This window comes from Pteropus medius, unplaced genomic scaffold (assembly GCF_902729225.1).
Source record: "Pteropus medius unplaced genomic scaffold, Ma_sr-lr_union100, whole genome shotgun sequence".
In the NCBI taxonomy this organism is placed as follows: domain Eukaryota; kingdom Metazoa; phylum Chordata; class Mammalia; order Chiroptera; family Pteropodidae; genus Pteropus; species Pteropus medius.
The window spans coordinates 4635112-4659767 of NW_024349803.1; the positions used below are offsets into that span (position 1 = coordinate 4635112).

Sequence of the window (24656 nt, forward strand, 5' to 3'; positions counted from 1 at the left end):
CTTAGGTGGCTTTCATATCTTGGCTATTGTAAAAAATGCTGCAATGAACATTATGGATGCATATGTCTTTTCAAATTAGTGATTTGAATTTCTTTGGATAAATGCCCAAAAGTGCAATTGCTGGGTTATAAGATAGTTCTAGTTTTAATTTTTTTAAGGAACCTCTGTTTTCCAGTGGTTGCATCAATTTACGATTCCACCAACAATGCACAAGGGTTCCCTTTTCTCCACACTCTCACCAACAATTGCTGTTTATCGATTTATTGAGAATAGCCATTCTGACAGGTGTGAAGTGATAGCTCATTGTGGTTTTTGCATTTCTCTGGTGATTAGTAATGTTAAGCATCTTTTCACATAGATCTTGCTTACTTTTGATTTTCACCTGAGCAATGTTATTCAATACATCCAATTCACTGCTTTCCCCTAACCACTTGTTTAGGGGTTAAAAAACTCCTAATACTTCTGGGATATTTTCCAAACTAGTGACACCACTTCTACAAGTTTTGATGCTGGCCTGTTTGCTGTTCCCACAAGCACAGACAATAACAACTGTATCGCAGTTCTTGCCTCCCTAATAGCAACTGTCAAATGTAATTAATTAGAAAGCATAGTCTCATTTTAGAGCAATGGAAGAAAATGCTCATCTTAGAACCAGAGAAATATGATTATTATAAAACTATTAATATTTTCTGAAATATTTTCATGGAGTCTTGGATTATTCAATGGTCAACAGTTTCCTTTAACTACAAACTATTTGTTTTCCTGCATGAGAGGTAAAATGATATACATCTCAATATTTCAAAGCTTATAGAACAGCAGTGGGAAGGAGGTGGAGAGATTTACTCAGGTCAGTAAGCTAAAACCCTTTCAGTGATTCTTTTCCTCCTAGAAAATCAGTGTTAATTGGTGCAGAAGCAGAGAAATAGCATCATGCAATAAAATATTACCTTTTCTATATTTAATTCGTTAGCATAAGTGTGAGTAAGAAAGCTTTATAAGAGTCAATAAAATTTCCCTTAGATTTTGTTAGCCTGAGCATATGGAAATCATGAGTCTCTTCGCCTCATAATTAACCCTTAAATGAACAATTTGAGGAGGTCTGTTTGCCTGACGCTGGAAATTCTTTGGCCACAAAACACTCTAAAATCAAGTTTTGAATGCTATTTCGAATTGCTACTATTTTCTTTTTTAACCCCAACCAAATTTTGCTGAAATATTTTAGTCACATTTATTGTTTCAAGAAGATTCCTGTTGGAATTCTCTTTACCTAGCAAATGCAATTTCTAGTTTAAAAACCTAACTATAACTTTTCTCTCTCAATAGGAGGATTCAATCAGTATCCACCACCGATGCTGGAGAATGCCTGTAGACTCATCAATTCAGAAATAGAGGATCATCAAAATTACGATCTCCTGTGAGTTGGAAAGCTCTTATATTTACAAATGACTGTGAATGGACTGATGGGTGTATAACTGGCCAATGGCAGGTTATTAGGCTGAGGAAGCTAATAAGGTCTCTGAAGTAATGGCTCTTCATGTATTCCATTTTCTGTAATAGAAGTTACACATCGAGTATGCTTTCTGGATTGATGTTTTTAAAACATCTACATAAGCTTTATTACAATTTGCCTTGAAATTCATGGTTTCCTCAGTAGTTCACAGAATAGAATCCACAATTTAACTCAACTGACCTCAACTTCATTTCACATTTTTCCCCACCGTAAATGCTGAGTTTTGGCTATACCGGACTCTTGTCTGCCTTGTGTGAACTGTTGATTCACCCTCCTGGGCCTCTGGTCTTGCTGCCTGGGACCCTGTTCTTTCCAGTGAAAGCCTACCCATCTTTCATGGCTCTGATTGAAGCTGTCTCCTTTTCAAAGCCCATCTTTATTCTCAGTCAAAATCTACAGTTCTTCCTTTTTTTTTTTTTGGTACTTTTTTTTATACCTCTGCTGAGGCACTTATTACAATTTATTCCAGTGTCTTGTGTCACTGAAGTCTGGGCTGCATGATTCATTGTTTCATCCCCAACATGTAGCATAAAAGACCCCTCAATATAATTGCCATATAAATAATTTTCCTAAACCTTGTGTCCTAAATACAAATATAAATAATTAATCTAAATGAATCTTGAACTTCAAACAGAATGAGAATGGCCCATTTGACCGCTCTGTTCTTCTCTCTATACTTCCCTTAGCATGAATCCCTGAGTGTAGCCCTGTGAAAGCCCAAATTTAGGGCCATAATTATTCTATCCTCTCAGATTGCAATTAAACAAAGAGCTTCTCAGAACAGATAAAGTCCTCTTACATATATCGAGAAGCAAAATGGCAAGATCGATATTCCTCAAAATTCATGCAAGTACATGTTCCTCTAATGTCAGATTTCATTTACTGGGTAGTTAGCAAGGAAGTGTCAAACGGCCAATACCTTCTGAAGACATTATGACACTAATGTCGTATGCAGCAGCCTTTCTCAACATTGAATGCTATTAACTCACTTAAAGGAAAATCAATTCTTATGGAACTGCAGACAAAATAGTATAATGTTATTTAAACATGTGCAAACATAAATCTAGCTGCAAATACCATATGCTTATAGTTCTTATGCAACTCTCAGATCCAAACAAATGTGTGCATCAAATCCAAGCAAGCTCAGTAAGACACAAATTTAAAACACTAATTTAATGTAATGGATATTCTGCTCTACCAAAATAAAATTCCTGAAAACTGGAAAAATATGGTGCATAATGTTAAAATATGTAAAATACGATGCACGCTGCAGAGGTGCATCTGCTTTCAGCTTGCCTGCTTTGTTACATGGTGACTCGATTCCTCATCACTTATCTTCACCTGCAGTACTGCACAGCGATCATTCATGCTGTGTGTCATGATATTGTTTTACTTTTACTTGGTGTGAATGTATTATGTATTATGTTTGACTTTTTTTCCCTTCTTCATTAACTCTCAACAGTTAAAGTAGTACCAGTGGGTGCCAAATACCAGTATCAAATACAAATGTAAACATGAACATTGAAATTGCATAAAATTGCTTGAGTAGAATAAAAATAAGAATAAACTTCTATTGAATATGTTTTCTGTCATCATCTAAATAAAAACACAATATTCTCAAATTATCGTAGAGAACTCTCAAGTGCCTAAGAATGTAAATGTAGACACCATTTTAAGAGGTATGTTGTCAATGAGATGTATTTTGTACCGTCTTATTTTTCTTAGAGCAATCTTGGTAAGTTAAATGACTATTTTCTATAATTTCTATGATGATTGATATCAGTCTGAGATATATTATTTGGTTGTTCCAAATAACCTATGAATGAGTTTTTTCTCATTTATCTAAAACTCTGTGGCAAATCAGACTTAGTTTATTCCAGACTTAGCTTATTCATAGGCTATAAGCAAATGGGGAAAGGGAGAGGATAAATTTAATTTATCAGCTTATACTTTTTAAATAATAAGTATAACGAATCTTCATGAATTATTTGTTTGAAATGAAGTTTTTTTACCACTCATTTTTCTTATAAGAAATAATTATATTAAGTTCTTGAAATCCTTTCTTTACATTTCCCAAAGCTATCTAGATTTACCTAAAACTTTCCTTTTTATCTTCTAGGTTTACTAATGAACCACATGAGATCTCTTCAGGAGAGAACAGCTTTGTTAGCCAGGAATTAAATGCTGGGAGAGACTCATCTTTCGTTTTTGAGGACAATGGAAGTGACCATTTGGTTTACATTCCAAGCCAAATGTTCATGCCACCATTATTAATGACTAAATATGAAAAAGATCAGAATTCTGAAGAAATTGCAAGTCTCATTTCTGGTAAGGAAATGAAAAGTTACAATAGAAATTTTTAGATCACTGGGTCCTTGTCGTAACACTTAATAGAGACTTAAATACATTAAGGCTGGTATCTAAAGCAACTTTTTTCAAGTTCAAGATGGTAGCTGCAACTACTTTTTAAATAGAAAGTGAAGATTTAAATGGTGACAAATACCACTAAAGAAATCACTCATATAAGCTCTAAGAAATGTCCCTGATATTCTTATCAAATTTGAGATTTCTCTAGATTCCACATCTTAGGTTAGTATGATATAGAACGAGGTAGGATAGAGAACATCAGAGCAAAGGAGAGATTAAAATGACTTTAAAAGTTGGCCTTGCTAGAGGTCCAGAATTTGTGATTATATGAGAAGATATGTTATTTTTGAGATACCTAGAAATGATAAAGCATAAACTCCCCCACTGCCTACTCTATACATTCAAATGGCAAAGCAGTAATAACTTTTGTCAGGATTTAGTAGTTTCAAACAAATCAGACACATAGGACTTTTGTCCGTATTTTCATTTAAAAAAATGACATTCTGAACAGACTACTCAGACATTCCATCTATGCTTCTAGAGTCTCCCAAAATGCTCACTTGGCCAGAAAGCCAGCATCTAAAGTGTTATGTCATAAGTATCATGTGTGTTGTTAGAATTTACATGTTTAAAAGAAAAAGGGGCCAATTTCATGCCTATTATTCATTAAAATGAATAATAGTTATTCTTAGTAGCTTCCTTAGATAAATAATTTTTTTCCTTAGATTCAACATTCATGTTCCTACATTGAATCCTTTATTTCTATAACATAAATATTTGAACTTTAAAATAGCTGAACTTTCCATAAAGGAATAAATTTCCATAAAAGAAACTAGAATTAAGAATAAAAAAGTCAATCATTAGTTGAAAATAAGGCTTAAAAAGAGATAATGCAGTAAAATTGAGTATATGTAGTACCATGGCATCAAGGCATTCAAATGTGTATGTATGTATTTTTTTTTATTGTGTATTGGGATAATGTTGGTTAATACAATTATATAATTTTCAGGTGTACATTATAATTTGACATCTGTATATTCTATTGTGTATTTACCACCCAAAGTCCAGTTTCCTTCAGCTACCATATATTTGATCTCCTTTACCCACTTCACCTTCTCCCTACCCCCCTATATTTGACCCCTTTTACCCCGCCTACCTCCCCTCTCCTTCCCCAATCCCTACCCTTTGGTAACCACTAGTCTATAGTCCATGTCCATGAGTCTTTGTTTGTTTGTCCTGTTCATTTATTGCTTTTAGGTTTAAATCCCATATATAAGTGCTGTCATGTGATTTTCAACTTTTTCTGTCTGGTTTATTTCGCTTAGTATGATTATTTCAAGGTTCATCCATGTTGTTGCAAATGGCAGTATTTCATTTCTTCTTATGGCTGACCATATGATCCAGCAATCCCTCTGCTGGGTATTTACCCCAAATGTGTATATTTTTAGTTAAAACAAGTTTTTTATTGTCAGATATACATAGCTTAAAGAGGAGAATACAATATTTGTTCTTTTTAATAGATGTAGTTAATTTTTTTGAGTTTTTAATCATATGGGAGTAACAACAGTCCTCAAGGAACAAGAATTTATTATGTTTTGGTTTACAAAGAAGAAAAAGAGTTGTTTGGGCAGTGTTAGAATAGCAAACTGTCATTTGTGATATTTTGTTAGAGGTAAACATTTTAAAGTCTAATAATTTAAAAGTGTGAATCTTTTTAGGAAACACAGATATGACTGAATATTTAAGAAAGAAAAAAACTCATCTTTGCAACCATCTTTAATGACCATTTTTCAGTGATAATAGACTTTTCATTTGGTTTTTCAGATGTCTTGGAATTAAGATGCTAATAACTAGTGAAAGGTCCAATCTGGCTGAAGAAATAATTGTACATGGCTGTAGTAGGAAAAAAACGTAACTCGTTAGTTACCCCTACCCCACCCAATTTCTCCTGGAGTGGGCTGAAGTGTGCCGAGAGTTCTGTGGAGGATTATGTCAGGTTATGATAACCTGGAAACAGTGAGTCTCAGACCTAGGGATAATATGTACTTTTTATCCTTTAAAATAAATCTGATTCTCAGATCATAAGTATTGTCTAGAGACTTTGTGCTATTCCTTTTTTTTTTTCTTTATCCAATTGCCAAAACCTGCTGAGAACTTTCTATATCAAGTGTCATCCTCATGGAGAGTAAATTGTGTTTCAGATGTTTTATTCAGGTGCTAAGAGATGAGCTTTGATAAGTTCCAGATGTATTGCACAAATAAAAGGTTGATAATATTCATAAGTACCTCCATATGCTATGCTTGTTACTGGTTCATAATATGATTCTTATAGCTGATCTTTCTGCCCTTGAACTGAGAGACTTGGGGGAAAGTCAGGAATCTTAACCATTTAAGAAATTTAAGAAGTTCTCAGAATCCTGTGGGCTCGTGATGAGTTGTATATATCACCTTCTGTCACAAGAAACACAACTACTATTTCTCTACCTGTGCCTTTCTCTCTGCTTCTTACCTGCTCTGACTTTCAAGTTCATCTTCAATGTCATCACCTTTCCTGGCCCCCTCCACTTCTTACAGCAGCTCAAGGATAATCTATATCAAAAGCCTGTTTCCAAAGAGTTCCAAGTAAACTGGGCTATAATTTTATTTTACTCATCCAAGACCACTGAGCATCCATCCATCTCATCCATCCAGACAGCCAGCCATCCGTCCAGCCAGCCAGCCAGCCAGCCAATATCTAAGAAAACACTTTTTAAGATCCAAATACAATGTATAGAGATTATTTAGAGATACTATCATGTATTTTCACTGCAACATCTGCAACATAAGAATTCCTTAGAAATTCGGTCCCTCCTAATTACTTACCATTAAAATACACATAATTCTTTGGAAAATGGGTGATTTGATTCTAATTAGATTGCAACTGTTGACTCAGTGTTTAAAATATATTTAGTCTACTTTCAAGATTAAAGAAGGACAGGATAATTTGTAATGAATGTTAAATATTAACCCGAAATCAGCCTCAGGCTCACTCAAAACTTTAAGCAGTTCCAGGCCTTAGGATAATGTCAACTGATATTCTTTCAAATGAATTTCATTGAAAATGAGAAGCAACACTCTCCTTTTCAATGAAACTGTAATTGAGCTCAAGGGAGTATGCACAGTCTTTGTTTTATATTTAGTATTTTTTCTAAATGTATTTATTTTAATCAATTTCTGATCTACAAATTAGGTCTCTTTTTTTAAAGCAAATATGTCATTTGATTATGAATCAATCATAAAGTATTAAAGCTGGAAAGGTATTTAGTGATCACTTCTTACAAACCGACCTGGAGGCAATTCCACTCTACACTTTTCTATGAGACACATTGCAATGTCTGGAGACATTTTTTTTTTTATTGTCACAGCTAGAAGATGCTACTGGCATCTAGTGGATAGAGACCGAGGATGCTGCTAAACATTCCACAGTGCACAAGCCATCCTCCTCACAACAAAGAATGATCCAGTTAAACTGTCCGTAGTTAGAGAAACCCTGTGTTAGAAAAAACTTCATGCCCCTGCAGTCATGGAGCTAGAAGATTCAGTAGAGGTACACATGGTTCCTGTATCTTGTCTATTGTTACCCTCAGGATTCTGCTAATTTTTCAAAAGCTATAAAGGTACTGTGCTACCATATAAACTTTTAATACAAAGGGTCTCAAATCAAACAATTTAGCAAGTTCAACTACTTATAGTGTGGAATATATTCTTTGTTTTTTCCATAGACATATAGTTTTAAATAGTTTTAGTCAATTGCATATCCTGCTTTTCACATAATATTATGTCATAGATTTTACATATTGCCGCAAGCTTCCTACTGATTTTTTTGAGTCTTCATAATGATACTTTCAATGAGTGATTGTACTTAACTACCTCTTGTACACTTAGCTTGCTTCTAATTTGGCTATCATGTAGCAAACTTGAATATATATCTTTACTTCAGCTAATTTTCAATCCGCACTGGAATTAAATGCAGCAGAAGTGGCTTCTGAGTCACCCATGAAACATCAGCTGAATGTTCTGCTTTCATATCATTGCATATTCTAAAGAGATCATAATTGAATTATGGTCAAGTCTAAATTTTAATGACATGTTTCATGAACTCTTTGGGCAATCTCAACTATCTTGATGCTCCTTAGAGAATAAGATGAGTCCCCTACTCAATTTAAACTGTATATAGAGGTTATTGCATTTATTTCTGCTTGAGAATTTATTATATTGGGTTTTCTTGGGAAGGCAGTGGATCTTAGGATTTTTGCTCTACTTTTCCACTTCAGGAACACTTCTCTGTCTGCTAATATAAAAATAACCTAAAGGTTTTAATGAAAGTGACATTTTGTCACATTCGTATGTTTTTCTACCTTACTTAAAAAAACATGCGAATTAGTTCGGGGAGAAGGGTACAAAGAAATCACTTGACTGCGAGCCTCTGACATAATTGATTCCTCAATATAGTGAGAATGCATAGCCCTGATTTTATTTGTAACAATTGGAGTCACATGGTCATTCCAGAATTATTACATATTGATAGTGTACTGATTATATGGTATTTATAGCTATAATTTAATAGCAAACACAATTTTCATGCTGCAGGTGGCTATTAAAATCATAGGAATCAGGAAAATTAGATTGATGTGGGCTTCAGTGGCTGCCTGAATTCCTGAATTCCTTGTGGTAAAATATATGCCAGATTATTTTTTGTTCTCAGACTCTATACTTAGGGAACCCATGAAAAACTTGGAATGTCCTAAATAGCTGTCACAAAGATACAATTCAATTTATGTTCTAAAAAATTCATTATTTTGTAGTTTCCTCTCCTCCAAACACTCCCATGTCTTCCTTTCTTTCTCTCCAACCCGTAGTAGTCCTGCCACGATGTTCAGATTTTATTGGCTTCATATTTGACATAACGTTCTGAAAATATTATGACTATGGTTTACTAGTTTTATTATTAAATCAAAACATAGCCATATTTTATCATCTTAATAGTCTTATTGCGTAGGTTAGCTTCTTTTGGTATTTTTTTTTTTTTTTTTTTTGGTTGTTGTTGTTCATTAATATACTCTATCTATCTATCTATCTATCTATCTATCTATCTATCTATCTATCATCTTTTTACTTTATGACCTCCTACATCCATTTCTCCCGCCCCTACCCCTGCCTCTGGCAACCGCTACTCTGTTCTCTGTATCTATGATCTTGGTTTTTTTTTTTTCTTTTAAATTCCACATATGAAGAAGATCCTATGGTATTTGTTCTCTATTTGACTTATTTCACTTAGCATGCCCTCAAGTTCCATCCAAGTTGTTGCAAATGATAAGATGTTATTCTTTTTTATGGTTGACTGTGGATGTATGTTGTTTCCATATCTTGGCTCTTGTGAGTAGTGCCGCAACGAACATGGGGATGAAGATATCTTTTTGAGTTAGTGTTTTCGTTTTCTTCAGATAAGTACCCAGAAGTGGAATTGCTGCATCACATGGTAGTTCTATTTTTTATGGACTGTATTATATTGTTATTATAATTCCGTTTATCTCCCTTGAAGGTTTTACATGTGGACAAAACTAATGTGAACTGAGAGTTTAGGGTAGGTGGACTATATGAATTCAAACGTACACTGAGATTGCTTCTTTATGTTTCATGAAATCATTTGTTATAATTAATAAATCAACCTTCTAGACTCTAGTGACGTTTTTTATCATATAGACCCCTTTCTAGTGGGAGAAAACTTGGATACTTGAAATAATAATTGGGTGACGGTGGTGGTGATGGCGGTGGCGGGGGCACAGATGGTGGTGATAATAACGTCGGTGCAGGTTGTGGTGACAGTAAAGACAATGGCAGCGAAGATGTTTGCTGCTGCCGACGGGGGTGGTGGTGGTAGAGGCGGGTGGAGTAGATGTTGGTGATATTGTTAATGGTGGAGGTGGAGGTCGAGGTAAGAGGGCAGGGTGGTGGTGATGGTGGTAATGATAATGGTAATGGTGGGGAGGGGATGGTGGTGGTGGAAGAAGTAGTAATAGGGGTGGGAGTGGTGGTAAAAGTAAAGGTATGAGGATGGAATAGTGTCGATAGCAGTGTTGGTGGAGGTAGCAGTGGCAGGCTTCGGGGAGTGTTATTACATAAAAGGATTCTCTTAAGCATTTACATGGATTTTCCCATGAATATTTAGACATCCTTTTATGTAGCAAGTATGTATTTGACTCCTGTTTTGAATTAAACCTTGATCTAGTCTCTTTAGTGGGGGATGGAGGGGTGGGGGTGGGAGGGCTTGGAAAGGTTTGGTGTTTTTTTTGTTGTTCCTGTTTTTAAAAAAGACTCAGAAGCCCTGTCATCAAGGAACTTGTAGTCTGACAAGAGTATATTCTGTGTGTATAAAATAATGCCCGATACAAGTCAGAAAATGTTCAGTTTAATGAAAAGTACAGATGGAATGCTTTATTCCATGCAGTGCAATTCTTAAAGCATTACATACACTGTCTCACTTGATGATTGAGCAATGCATGAGGAGTAATGGTAACTACAGAAGCTACTGCTATTCAGTGCAACTATGTGCCAGACACAATGATAAGCACTTTATATACCTGATATCATTTAATCTTTATCCCAAACTATATTAGTATAACGTTTTATATTTTATAGATGAGGATACTGATACAAAGGTTAAGAACCTCAAGCAAAGTCACACAACTTGTAAGTGGCAGAGCTAGGATTCAAGCTTGTGCCCATCCACACAAAAATACTAACTTTTAACTATGTATGCCATGTTGTCTAGTAATGACATTGGCTGCATTTACAAATAAGAAAATATGTCCAATTGCCAAATTTGAGAATAATTTAAGAGAGTTATTTAAAAATAATTATGGTAGTGTAATTCTTGTTTTAAAATTTTATTTTATTAAGAAAAAACCATGCTTAGAAAGTGATCCAGAGACTAAAGCACACATTAATGCCATAAAAACCAAAGTGCCAGATCCAGGTGTTTGGGTGTAAATAACTCCCAAGACGTATATCACTTTTTCTCAGTATGCTGGTAGCTTCTGCAGATTGTTTTTTCAGAGTATCAAGTAGATGGCAAGGATGAGTCTTGCAGACTTAAGTGTCACCTAGAAAAATCTAGGCCAAGAAAGACGTTTATTTTAAATCTTTTGGGAAAAGGATGAAATCTATTTTGAGACAAATGGGAGAAAGAGGACCTCATAGAAGAGAATTTTACAACAAAACAAGTGAGTTTTAAATGTGTCTTTACTTTCCTTTGGCATAAAATCAATGACACATAGTCAGATACACACTCATGTACCCGCCTCCTGTGCTGCTTCAGCTTAGAGCATGACCGGTGACCTCACCAGACAGGAGGGAGGACAGGCCTGGGATGGCACTGTTAAATGGAGAGGTGTATAAATTATTGCCAACTCCTCTGCAGTTAAGTATGCACGAACACAATAGAATATTTTCTCATTTCTGAGAGCATGCATGCAAAAGCAGGTGCATGCATGTGTAAATTGTGTTATACTAATACCAGTTGACTGTATTTTTTCCTGGGAAATTTTGGTTTGCAGAATATAGTATCATGGGCAAGATTTTCAGATGTCTGAGACTTTACGATTTGTTTCCCTCTAAAGATTATATTTGTAGAGTATACTGGATATGCTAGGCACTGTGCAATCTTTATTTGATTCTCTCAAAAACTTTATAAACAGTATTTTGTTACTACTGTTTTTTAGATAATGAAACTGAAGTAAGGAGGAGACTCAGGATCCCAGAGCTAACCAATGCAGTTGAGACTCAAACTCAAAAGTTCTGCTCATAACCACTGCTCTACAATGCCTACAGAAGACAAAATTACAAATTTTATTTAATTCCTATAATTGCCTACTCTTGGAAAAAAAACTTTCTCTAGTGGCTTCACACATAACAGCAATTGACTAAGACCCTCATTCTTCGAACCAGATTTCGGGGCCTTTGGTGAGGTGGTTAATATGCCCCTTAATGTGTCTGCTTTACCCTCATAGCTGATGACCAATTCTTCTGAAGGTGTTACACGGAGTAGGGTTCAAATCCTGCCTCTACCACTTACAGGTTGTCATTTCTTGGCCAAGTCATTTATCTTCTCCAAGCTTCAGCTTGCTCATTTGTAAAATGATAATGATGATAATTTCACCCTCATAGTGCTACATGGAAGATTAAATGAAAGAAAACATGCATAGGTTGAGCACAAAACCTGAAGTGTCCTAGGTGCTCAATTAAGTACTCAGAAAGTGGAAAGTGAAAAAGAAAGCATTGCCAGCCTCATGAGAAGACTTATAAAAAAGGTTAACTTGAAAAACACCTGCTACAGTTAATGTGAACAGAAATATACACATAACATAGCTTCAGTTGTACATGTGGCTTACCAATGGAGACCACATGGATAATTTTCACCCATGGACTAAATCCAAGGCAAACCACTGGATAACTTATGCATATCTTGAGATTTCCCACAAATACCATGAAAGGCAGCATAGCTACTTAGCAGCATACTTAATCCCAGTCCAAATGGCTCAAGTCTTGTAGATTCTCCCTTCTCCCTAAATTCCCTTTCCACCCACACTTCTCTCTACAGTTACTGAAGTGTACTTGGCATTGTGGCTTAAATCTTGGCCAAAGTTAGGCTAATCTCTAGGGGTGCTTCCTTGGAAATTCAGCTGGATTTCTCATTCTTTCCAAGTCTTGTTCATGATAAAGTGAGTCAGTCCTTCCTCCTCTGCCATTCTTAGGAAATTTTTACCTAAGCTTAAAGACAGAAATTTGGCTTGGTGATATTTCCAGAAAATATATGCATTGCTATGAACTATGAGTATATTTTATCCACACTCTGCGAAATTTTCTTGAAGGAAATGTTTTAGAAGGCCCAACCTTTCTAAATAAGATGAATTTAGAATCAAAGTTAAATAATCACACCTTACAGTTTAATTAAATTTTAGAGTTTTCAAGGCATAATCATCTACATTTAGCTTCTGTGAATCTTATGCTAATCCTGTAAGTAGGTAAAAAAAAATCTCTATTTTTGGAGATTTTTGTAGATAAAATACACCTCATTAGAAAATAGTTCTGTTGGGTACTTTGAGAAAGGATTGAGATTTTGCTCATTTATAAAGATAAAACTGGAAAAAACGGTAATATTTCTGATATGCATACCTGAAAAAATATTTCACTAACATGGTAAGTCAACCTTTCATCTTCTACCAGAATATTTATGAAATATTCTTCCTTGTGTTTTAACTAAATGTGTTGATCTGCTCATCCTCTTTAAAGAAGCCAAAATGCTATCGTTGGAAAACGGAGGTCCTAGTGGCAGAACAGGTAATAATTAGTTAACTCCAGAACTGTAAACTGCAAAATGACAGAAATGTCCATTTAAATAATCTTCACAGTTCCTAACATACTATAGCCAAAAAGTCTAGAATTGTTTTTTGTGGTGATGTTTTAGGCCTAAAGTATATTATATAGCATCCACAGCAAAGAAGAATATAAAATATATTCTTTTGTCTGCACTTTCAGTTTCATATTTAGTAATTTAATCAGAAACCTCTATCTTTATCAAAAATTCTAAGAAGAATTTAAAACTAGGTTTCTGGTGTAGAATTGGAGGCCTATTCATTTCAAACATACTTATGAAATTCAAATCCTGTTCAGTTACGACAAATGTATTGATAAAAGAAAAATCTGCTAGATAAATGACCAGTTCTTAGCCCCTCATGAGAAGGAAGAGAACATAGGAACATCCCAAACAATATGGTCAGTTATTATCTATTTGAAATTACCAAGATGGGGTATTAGAGACTGGATTTACCTCCCAACTGAAATAACCAGAGGAACACACACACACACACACACACGCAAGCACGCATGCACGCAAGCACAAAGCAACAGGAAATGAAAGACATTGATCCTGTAGATACAGGATACAAATGAGGTGAATTTATGTTACACCAGCTTACTGCCATGAGGAAGTTTTCCTGCCATGGTGCAGGAAGGGAGAATTCAGGTGGGGCCCAATATAGTCCTTATAGTGAAGAGATAGAGCTGAGTGTCCAGGGAGACCAAGACAGTAAGAGTTCACAGGACAGAATACCAGAGAGAAGAGGGATGCACAAAGAGTGAGCCCTGGAGATCTGCAAAGGGTCCTCCTTAATTATTGAGCAGGGTACTGATAACATACCTGTGAGGAGATGATCTGAGCCTGGAGGAATAATCTTCTGAAAGGATTAGAGAATAATGCCAATGACTCACACAGGGCCAGAATAGTGCCTTTTCTCACCAGGAAGACTGGAAAAACTCATGATTCATAGATTACTGGGGAGAGAACGCAGGAAGGTCTTACCTCAGTAATGGGGAATAATTAGCCTTAAATTAAGCACAGCTCCAGACTTGCCTAACAAATGATAACAGCAAGACCCAAAAAGATAAAATCGTTTCCATGTAACTTGACTGCCTCCCCAAACAAAGTGCATGAATATTTATAGAAATTCAAAAGTATCCCATATCTGAAAATGAAAATTTCACAATGTCTGGCTTAAGAAGCAGAAAGACATAATCCATAATTTAGAGCGTAAGCACTCAAAACTAAACCAGAACAGACTCAAATGTTAAAATTAGTAGACAAATATATTAACACAGTTTTTATAATTATATTTCATATGTTAAAAAATAGAGACATAGAAAATAAAGATTCAATAGAATTTGTAGAGATGAAAACTGCAGTGTCTAGAATGAACAATAAATACATTGGATGGGTTCAATGATAAATTAGATTTGATAAAAGAAAGAATTGTGAGGATTTTATTATGAGGATTAAATAAAGTGATAAATGTGAAGCATTAATAATGGGTTGAACACAAAAAGGGACTAATAAATTTTGCCAGTTAGAAATCTACTTCTTCCTTGATTAGGTTCACAAACATACTTCTTTCATGAAAAAAAGAACATTGGCCACCTGCTTCTTGTCTTTCTGAGCTGGTATTTCCTGTTGTGGCCTTACCAACCAGCCATCATCCCCATGATTGTGGACATGGTTTCATGATCCCTTAGCCTTAGAGCAATGCTACTTGAAGTGCTGATCTATAACAAGATAGAAAGTTAGCATCAGAATCTAAATCAAAGCACTGTTCCTTTCATTGAGAAAGTCTTGCTGCACAAAAAAATGAAGTTAGCTGAACTAATCAATGTGTTTTGTAATATAGTCAACTTATATCATGGTGCAAGCTTCTTATCTTGCTGTGGGTCGATAAACTGGTTGTAGCTTGGCACTTTGAATACCAAAGTCTTTGAGTATATTATGGCTTGCACAGAGTTTGGATTCTAAAGTCAGCATTTATAATGATTATAGAATTCTAAAGTCAGCATTTGTATAACTTTCATGACATCACACTATGGTGCATTTTTTGAATATGTGTATGAAGGTATATATGTTTGTGACATCAATAAATGTGACTTTGACATATCTACTTTTCTCTTGGAATCATTACATATAACTAGATCTCATGCAAATGTATACTCCGAATTTTGTAACCACATGGAGTACACTAAAAATAGCTGTATGTTTCTTATCTTGCATATGCAAATAGCTGGAGGATCAATCAGTCCTTTGACAAAGTCTGAGTTGAGGTAGCAAATAAATTTTTTTTCATGTGACAACCCCTGTTGAATGGTAATAGCTCTCCATGTACTGTGTGGAGACATAATTGGAGAATGAATCTGGGAACGAGTGCTATAATTGGTTAGTGATGTCTACCATGGGTGTGGGAGTGAAGCATGGCAACACCCATGCTGTGTATTTGTGGTCCTTGGCTAGGAGTTCTGAATTTATCCTTCTACTAAAACGAGTAACTTGAATTATTCTGTTACAGGATATGAAAACCATGGCAGAAAAGAACCAGGTCTCAATGATGAACCTGGAGATGTCTCTCTTCATGAATATTTCATGGATGTGGCTTTCCTCATTGATGCTTCCCAAAGAGTAGGAAATGATGAATTTCAGGAAGTGAAAGCTTTTATAACCTCAGTGCTTGATTACTTTCATATTGCCCCAAATCCACTGACCTCCACTTTAGGAGATAGAGTGGCCGTCCTGAGCTACTCTCCTCCAGGCTATGTGCCCAACGGTGAAGAATGCCCTGTCTTCCTGGAATTTGATTTGATTACTTATGACAGTATATATCAAATGAAACATCATCTCCGGGACTCTCTTCAACAGCTTAATGGAGATGTTTTTACTGGCCATGCTCTGCAGTGGACAATTGACAATGTCTTTGCAGGAACCCCCAACCTGAGGAAAAACAAAGTTATCTTTGTTATATCTGCTGGAGAAACCAACCCATTAGACAAGGAAGTCTTAAGAAATGTATCTCTGAGAGCCAAGTGTCAGGGCTACTCCATATTTGTGTTTTCCTTTGGTCCTATACACAGTGACAAGGAATTAGAAGAATTAGCCAGCCACCCCCTGGATCATCACTTAGTCCAGCTTGGCCGAACCCACAAGCCAGATCTGAATTATATCATCAAGTTTGTCAAGCCATTTGTCCACTTGATCAGGCGTAAGTCATTAAACCTTTTCTCTTCTATTGTTTTTGCAATAAATAGATTTAATGTCTCTGTATACAATCCACCAATTGACTTAGTAACACGATCCTCACTTCAATCAAGAGTGGTGGAGTTTAAGACGTGAGTAAGAGGCAGTGAGAAAACCACAGAGAAAAATCTCAGGTCTTATTAGCCTTGAACTTTACTGCTGTATTGTTAAAGTTTTTGCCAGAAAACTCCCAATATGGGTAAAGGTGTCTTTTAACCCTAACCTGTGTGTGTTTGCTATGTACTAAGTTCTTTCAATGGATTGTATCCTTAGTATAGCCCTCAAAGGAAAGTATTAGTATCCTCATTTTACAAGTGAGAAAACAGGTTTAGAGACATTAAATAAATTGTTCAAAAGCTCACAGTTAAGAGTTGGCAATTTCTAGACTCGACTCCTTGCATTCTGACCCCAGAGCTCTGCTCTTGTTCATTAAACTAAACTTCAATTTCTAAACTCTTAACAAGGTATGCTCCTATAATAAATAATATCGCAGTACCACCACCTTCCATTTACTCCAAGGACTTGTATTTTATCTTGCAATTATAAATGACCTCTGGTTATGAATTGAATTCTTATGAGCCATGGGCACAAATCTCTTGTAGAGCCTGTCTCAGACAGCTGGCTTGGGCACAGCCAGGTAGGAGAGTTAAGGGTATCTTTTTACAGTGAGGCTTTGAAAGTGGCTGCCTCAGCCTCTCTCCATGTGTTGTAATTTTAGACATGGGTATAGTAGCATACCTAAGAGCTTGCAGCATCAAGCAAGTCCTGGCCTGTGCTAGGGATTAGGAGTAGGTCAGAGGCCACGTTGACTGGTTATCTGTAACTCCTACATGTTTACCAGGGAATCTCAGGGATGCAGATTTTCTGGCCCTGATAAAGCCCCAGGGCTCAAATAACCCTCAGGAATCTTAGACTCTGGATTTATAGTTAGTAACAGGGTTATCACTTGCAAAACGTTGGTGCCTTCTTCTAACTCCAAGATAAATAGGCCAGATAATTTCAATAGTTAATCATGTCTTCTAGAAAGATCCTTTTTTTATAGGGAGAGAAACAATGATACAAGGAATTAAGAGATGTCCTTGAATTATATCACAAGGCTGTGACATAGCAACGCATGAGAAGTTTTGACTCAATCAAAACTTCAGAAGTTTTGACTTTGCCAACGAGGTATTACAGTGTCAGAGAGTGCCTGTATAAAATTAATTTGCTCTTGAAAACACTCCAACCACAGGAAAACATGAACTGACTTTGGGTGATACTCAGGATACAGAAGAGTAAAATTTAGATTAACCAGCCCACTCTCTTTCCAGGCGCCATCAATAACTATCCTCCCGCAGAGCTGAGACCCAAGTGTGTTAACATCACCGCCCCCAACCCAAAGAACGTTAGCACAGAAAACACTGCATTGTGAGTTGACAAATTCACAGTAGATAATAGTACAGCTGGAAACAGCTCTTAAGAAAAGAATTTGAAATGAATGGTGTTTTAGTTTTCAAGATGCAAGGTGTGTGTGTGTGTGTGTGTACGTGCGTGCATATGCGTGTGTGTTTTAAATGCCCTTGCTTTGTGATGACAGTGCACATCTAGTGTTGATAAAAGATCAGCTATGACCCATATTAGAAAGAACCATGTTTCAATTTCTGTTGCTTTTATAAAAACAAGGCCCTTAAAGTACCTTATTAGTAACTCTATAACACCGCTCTAATATTGGGTACTGCCAAAACATAAAATTTACAATATCAAAGGTTAGATGTAACAATTTTAGAGCAGCAGAAAACATGAAAAAGAAAAAGTTACAAAAGCAGCAAAAACTTTTACCATTTAGTAAACAGAAACCATATGACGACAGGCAGGAAAGATTCTTTTAAATTTGATTTTGCAAAGTACAACTCTAAGTACTCAATAAAAATTCAGTAATGAAAATAATATTGATTTGGAGTCCTAAACACTGACACAAATGTTTAATTTCCCTTTGGAATATTAAAAAAAAAAATCACCTCTCAGTCAAACTTTATCCTCAAACTGCATTTGGATTATTCTAATCACATGCCAAAATTGATTCGTGTCATATTATCTGGCTGTATTTACATTTAATCCTGTAAGGGACTCGGCTAATGTATTTTTCTCTGTCACATCAGCCTTATTCCTGAGGTGTATGAAATAGAGGCAGAAAGCAGTGAGCTGTTTGGTGAATTTGATTCCCAGGAGCAGCACGTCTTTGTATTAGGGAACGATCACAGTAATGGCTCTGAGACCGTGACTGATTTGATCCAGAAGTTATACAAGCTCTTTTCAACCAAGGAACTGATGATGAAAGACAAGGAAGAAGCACATTCAGAAAAAATTACGGCTCCAGCAAATGATAAACAACAAGATAAAAAAGGTAACCTTGAGTACAGTAGAATTGAAGATGCTGAAGTACTTTGTTTGGATTTTCCCCTGGTCAAAGATGAGCAACAAGAACTCACTGAGACAGGTAGAGATGATAGGATAGAGGGGCTTTACCATCTAAGGATACAAGGGGTTCTCAAGATAAGGGGTCAAGGAAGCTAAAACTCCATAAGGCAAAAGAGAGAATCGGTGGTTTCTACAAAACCAGAATTAGAAGTAGGTATAAATGTTTGGTGTGGGGTCAGGGAATGGAAACAGGAGAGGGACAAGAGCAAGGACCACGGGTCGTGAGTAAGCAGGAGGAGCCCTGCACCCTTGTGCAAAATGGGAGTGAGAAGGAACTATACAACAAGCCTTCCACATTTGAACACTCAGGGTCTTCTTTCGACCTTAGCAACTAGGGTTTTCCTGGTCTGAGATGTGGGCTCCTAGCTGAGCTCCAGCCTCAGTGGTACCTGGAGAGAGCAAAGTTGCTGTGGTTCTGAGATCTCTGTGGAGGCTGAAGGCAGCTTCTTAGACTGCTTGAGAAAGTGGTTATGGACCTACAGCTAAAGAAAAAATAGGAGATGGAGAACAGGAAGCTATAGTAGGCTCGGGGGCAGCTATTCACAATCTTTACCTATACCAAAATTATATTAGAATATATGTTCCTGGGTGTCTACTAAAGCTGAAAATACGCAGATCCTATGATCCAGCGATTGTACTCCAATGTATATATCCAATATAAAAATATATATTCACCAAAATTCAGGTACTAGAATGTTCACACCAGCACTATTTGTGGTAGCCCCAAAGTGAGAACAAAAATGCCCAACAGTAGATATGATAAATAAATTGTGGTGTAGTTATATAATAATAAAACACTGTATATGTATGCAGTATGTATATAAAATACTATATATATATACTTCAATATATATACTATGTATTATGTATTACACATATAATATAGGTTAGATATGGGTATAATTATAGATATGGAACAAAATCAGCAAAATGAAAAATATGAGAGATAAAGATAGAGGAAATATGAAAAATATAGACAGGGGAGAGAAGATAAGATGTAAGAAAAGGTAAATAAAATATAGATATGATAAAGTATCTGGCTCTGGTCAAAGTGAACGAATCCTGCTTTAGCATCAAGATAGAGTAAGCCCCTACTGCCTGTTTCTCCCACTGATTAATTACAACTGAAAACTCTGGACAAAATGCAAAAAGCAACTACTTGAGAACTCTGAAAAGTAAACAAAAATAGATACATTATGAAGGGGCATGAGTTCCCCACTTTCCTTTCTCTCTCATTTGTGGATTGATGCTGAGGGCAGGCCCCAGTCCTGGGGCTGCATGGTAGGGGTGGAGCACGTGGTGAAAGCTTGGTGGGAACCCCATATTTCTAGGTGGAAGAACTAGAAAAAGTTTGTCAAAGGTGGTAGAAGAAATCCCCATTTCTCTTTTCTTTTCTCTCATGGTTTTGCTCTAAAGGCGGCTACAGTTTGGAGCTGAGTGGAAGGCTAGATGTCTAAAATTAAAAAGAAACCCTGTCTTTCTGGTCAGAGGAACTGGGAAGAGAGGCCCTGTTAGTCAGTGTATAGGGATAACCTCAGCGAGAGGAGAATTGGAGAATGAGATCCTCTAATTCTAATTGTGGGAACTGTATAAGTCCCAGGCTCTCCCTTAAGTTGTACATGGATGAGAAAGTCCCAAAACAGAATAGTGAAGGCTTTGGACACTAAACTGAGTTGGAAACCACTGCCTGCAAAAGATGAGACAGCACATGTTCATTGCCTGCTTTAAAAAACTCAAAATTCTAGTAAGACTTAGAGTCTATACAACATAATGTTCAAAATATTCAGGATAAAATCCAAAATTATGCAACAGAGTGAACCAGGAAATGTGAACTATTCTCAAAGGAAAAGACAATCAACAGATGCCAGCCTTGAGCTGACTCAGGTGTCACCATCATCAAAGGCGTTAAAGCAGCTATCATGACTGTGCTCCATGACATTAACGTGAACAACCTGAAATGGACAGAAAGCTAGGTATTCTCAGCAGTGAATCAAGATAGCAAAAAGAAACCAAAGGAAATTTTAGAATTAAAAAAAATGTGATATCTGAAATTTAAAAATTCACTAGATAGGTTCAAGAGCCAAGTGAAGATGGCAAAGAGTTAGTTGACTTAAAGATAGACTAATTATATAATCTGAAGAGAGAAGAGATTTAAAAAAATGAACAGAGCCTCAGAGACTTGTGAAACAATATCAAAAGGTTTAACGTCAGTTGCATTGGCATTCTAGAAGGAAAGTAGAAAGTTAGATTTATTCAGAAAAAAAAAATTCGAAGAAATGATGACCAAAACCTTACCAAATTGGTAAAGCTATAACTGTACAGATTTTAAAGTTTAAAGAAGACCCCACTCAGGCACATCATAAACTGCTTAAAGCAAAAGATAAAAAGGTTGAAGCATCTAGAGAAAAACTACATGTGACAAAAGAAGGGAACGACTATTCAAATGATTGTAGATTTCTCATCAGAAACCATGGAGGCCAGAAGACAGTGGTGCTGGGGTTGTTTATGAGATTCGTATAGGGATATTACTATCTCTATATGAATTATCTAAGTCCCTGTATGAATTATCTAAATCAAATCTCTAATATATTTGACAGTTAAAACTAAAAATCCATTGTGATGAATGATCGGCCTTTATATCACTTGCTTATCTTTTGTTTTCCCAAAGAGAGTAGGCTTTTCTTTTTGTCTCTCATTTTTCTGATATTTTCGCTTTATTCATCTACTTAATGTACAGATTTTCTGTTTGGTCATTATAATGTACATTTGTAAAAAGTCGGGCTTTCTCATTTGTAGATCACTGATTGCTCAAAGGCTGCCCTAGAGAGGGCTGTACAATCTCAGGTACTCATACTGCTCGTGGTTAAAGCCGCTTCAGTGGCTGGATGGCAGCCCTCCAAAGAATAATAGTAGGTGCTGATAGTGAAGGCAAAAGCTTACATGGGGATGTAAGGGACAAGAGGGAAGAGGGTTAGGAGGAGAAGTGAAGGTGTCTAGAAATGAATTCTAAATATAAGATCAGAGGGGTTCTGGGCAGAGTCCTCATGCTGTCTACTGCACATTCCTTCTAGCTTCAATTCAATGACACCAGCCACTGAATGTGCTGAGCATGGAATTTCAGATCATGAATATACTAGTGTTTTCCCAGGAAGAAGTATATCTATACTGGTTCTATTCATGTTACTCATTTATACGTATTATCACATCACCTTGAATTGGACTTTTATTTTGACTATTGAAAATGGCAAAAACCATATAGATTTGTTTCATATGTGGCATATAAAGGAATAGACTCCAGAGATAACATTCTAAAGGAACCCAGTGACATTAAGAACAATCGTATTTTTTATGTTTTACAGATGGTGAGGACACAAGATGATCATAGCAGGAAAGAAGATAGACCTCTCCATTGGCATGTGTAATTTCATGTGGTTCTAACCAGAAAGTATATATCATCAATTAAAGGTGGAGGGATAAGTGGCAGAACTTTTTCATGAAACAATTGGCTAATAACATGCTAAATTTGTTCTGTTTCAAATCTGCGGGAAAGACTTTTCTGAGTGAAGACATCAGTGAGCAGAACTGAGAAACTAGGAACGATCTTATTTCTCCTGAGAACTGGGACAACTGACCTTGAAGAGTTAACTGAATCTTTTCTTTGACAACTCTGTACAGTTCAGGCATTAATTCTGATGATGTATCTGCCTAAAGAAGACTTTTGTCATCATTTTCATCACATCTGTATCTCAAATTGGACTCGAGTAAAAAGCGGTTAGACTTAGAATATCCTAAAAAATGTCTTCTATTTATTCACGGAATTAGAAACCCGTGTCCAGATCTTCAGTTCTGCTACAACCCTAAAGTCGCATCTCTCACAGGTGGCCCCGTGAAACCCACCTGGCAGGTTGCTGCCACCATAGTTAATGCTTGCTCTTTACCAGGGTCTTTGCAAAAGAATGGAATTTTTGAGAAAAAAATGAGACCAGGCTAATATGATAAACTACTATTTTGTGCTCTGATTATTTGTTTTACATTTCAGCATGCTTTGCTTTGTGTGTACTTAATTTTGCTGCAACAAAATAAAACAAAACATTATGGAAAAGCATAAATACTCTATATGACCACAGCTATTGTTCTTGGAAATTATAACGTAGCAAGAGACAAGTTCAACAATGAAAATAAATCTGACCTGGAAGCTTGTTCTCATTTTATTCTTCTTCTTTTTCTTTAAATTTTATTTTTTTTAAATTAAATTTGTTGGGGTGACATTGGTTAGTAAAATTATATAGATTTCAAGTGTACAATTCAATATGTCATATGTATTTTGCATTGTGAATTCACCAATTTTCTTCACTTTTATTTAACTAGTCTAACTCAGACCCATTGGAACACCAGTACAGGATTTAACATATTTGGAAAATAGACATAAATGTAAAATAAGCCAATAGTGAATTCATTTTAAATATCATTCAATCTGGTTAAGGCAACAAGTAATTACCAAGTCAATGAGTATGCACTATATATTTTCAAAGCAACTATGTTAGTAAGATAATACTATAGGCAATTTTGTACTTTTTTTAATGTTTTTTTTCCCTTAACTTTACTCTTGTTTGTATAATTTTAAAATAATCTAATCAATTAATTCTAGGCCGTCAAAAATTTTAAAGTAGCCATTTATTGCTCTCTGAGAAGTTCTAAAGCAAATGCTACTCATTTAATAAATTACAGTTTTATTTTTCCCCAAAGATCCTGGTGTTGTGTTTGTGTGTGTGTAAATGTGTGCATAAAGAATACATCAGAACTGCAAATCTGAAAGTAACATGGGTTATCAAGAATGCGAAGCTAGAGGAGCTCACACTCTGCTCATTGGGGTATAAATTGTTCCGCCCTTGAATAGCATTTTAGCAATATCCGGTTAGGTTGATGGTTCACATATTCTGCAACCCAGCAATCCCACTGTAGATCTATATGCCTATAGAAGCACTCACACATGTACATAAGGAACCAAATGTAAACACATTCTCCACAGCATTGTGTATTTTAGTGAAAACTTGAAACCAACTAAAATGTCCTAAATACAGTATATCTATACAATGAAATACGATACAGCAGTTAAATTGATAAATGAGAGCTGTCTCTATAAACATGGACAAATCTCAAAGATAACACTGAATTAAAAAGAATTGCAGAAGGATACATTATGATTGCACTTAAACGACTTTTTAAAACCTGAGAAGCAGTATCATATATTGTTTATGAATACCCACAACTGTAGTAAAACCATATATGGAGATGATAAACGTCAAATTCAAAACAGTAGGGAGGGATAAAGTAGCGGTCCGATAATGTTTTATCTCATGATAGATGATGAAAAATAGGTATTTCTTATTTTTGATTTAAAATTTTTATACATTTTAGATGTCTGACATATTCATAATTAAAAAAGAGTAAACCAAGTCATGAAATAAATACAAAATTCAAGTAAATCCTTATGCTACATCTAGAACCATGGTGAGAATTGTGAGGAATTAAAAAATATTTATATAAGTATCTTTGCTCTTGAGGAGTTTGCATTGTCAAGTTTACTGTTTTTTCTAAGCTTTTTTTTTGCATGTCCTCAAATTGCACCTAGAGTTAGGTGACATTCTAGAACAATGGTTCTCCTTGAACACCAAG

At 35.8% G+C, this 24656-nt stretch overlaps 1 protein-coding gene across 4 annotated transcripts in view; it reads left to right on the top strand.

Moving 5' to 3' along the window:
* The window catches only part of COL6A5 (collagen type VI alpha 5 chain), a 94077-nt gene extending 70914 nt beyond the window's left edge, over nt 1-23163 (top strand). For all 4 annotated transcript variants that reach the window (XM_039837104.1, XM_039837108.1, XM_039837106.1 and 1 more), the window contains 6 exons: nt 1324-1414; nt 3630-3838; nt 15802-16488; nt 17834-17930; nt 18662-18906; nt 22340-23163. In XM_039837104.1, coding sequence (XP_039693038.1) covers nt 1324-1414; nt 3630-3838; nt 15802-16488; nt 17834-17930; nt 18662-18906; nt 22340-22359 — 1349 coding nt within the window. In that variant the 3' untranslated portion in view covers nt 22360-23163. The remainder of the gene's footprint in view (nt 1-1323; nt 1415-3629; nt 3839-15801; nt 16489-17833; nt 17931-18661; nt 18907-22339) is intronic.
* The last annotated feature ends 1493 nt before the right edge of the window (nt 23164-24656 follow it).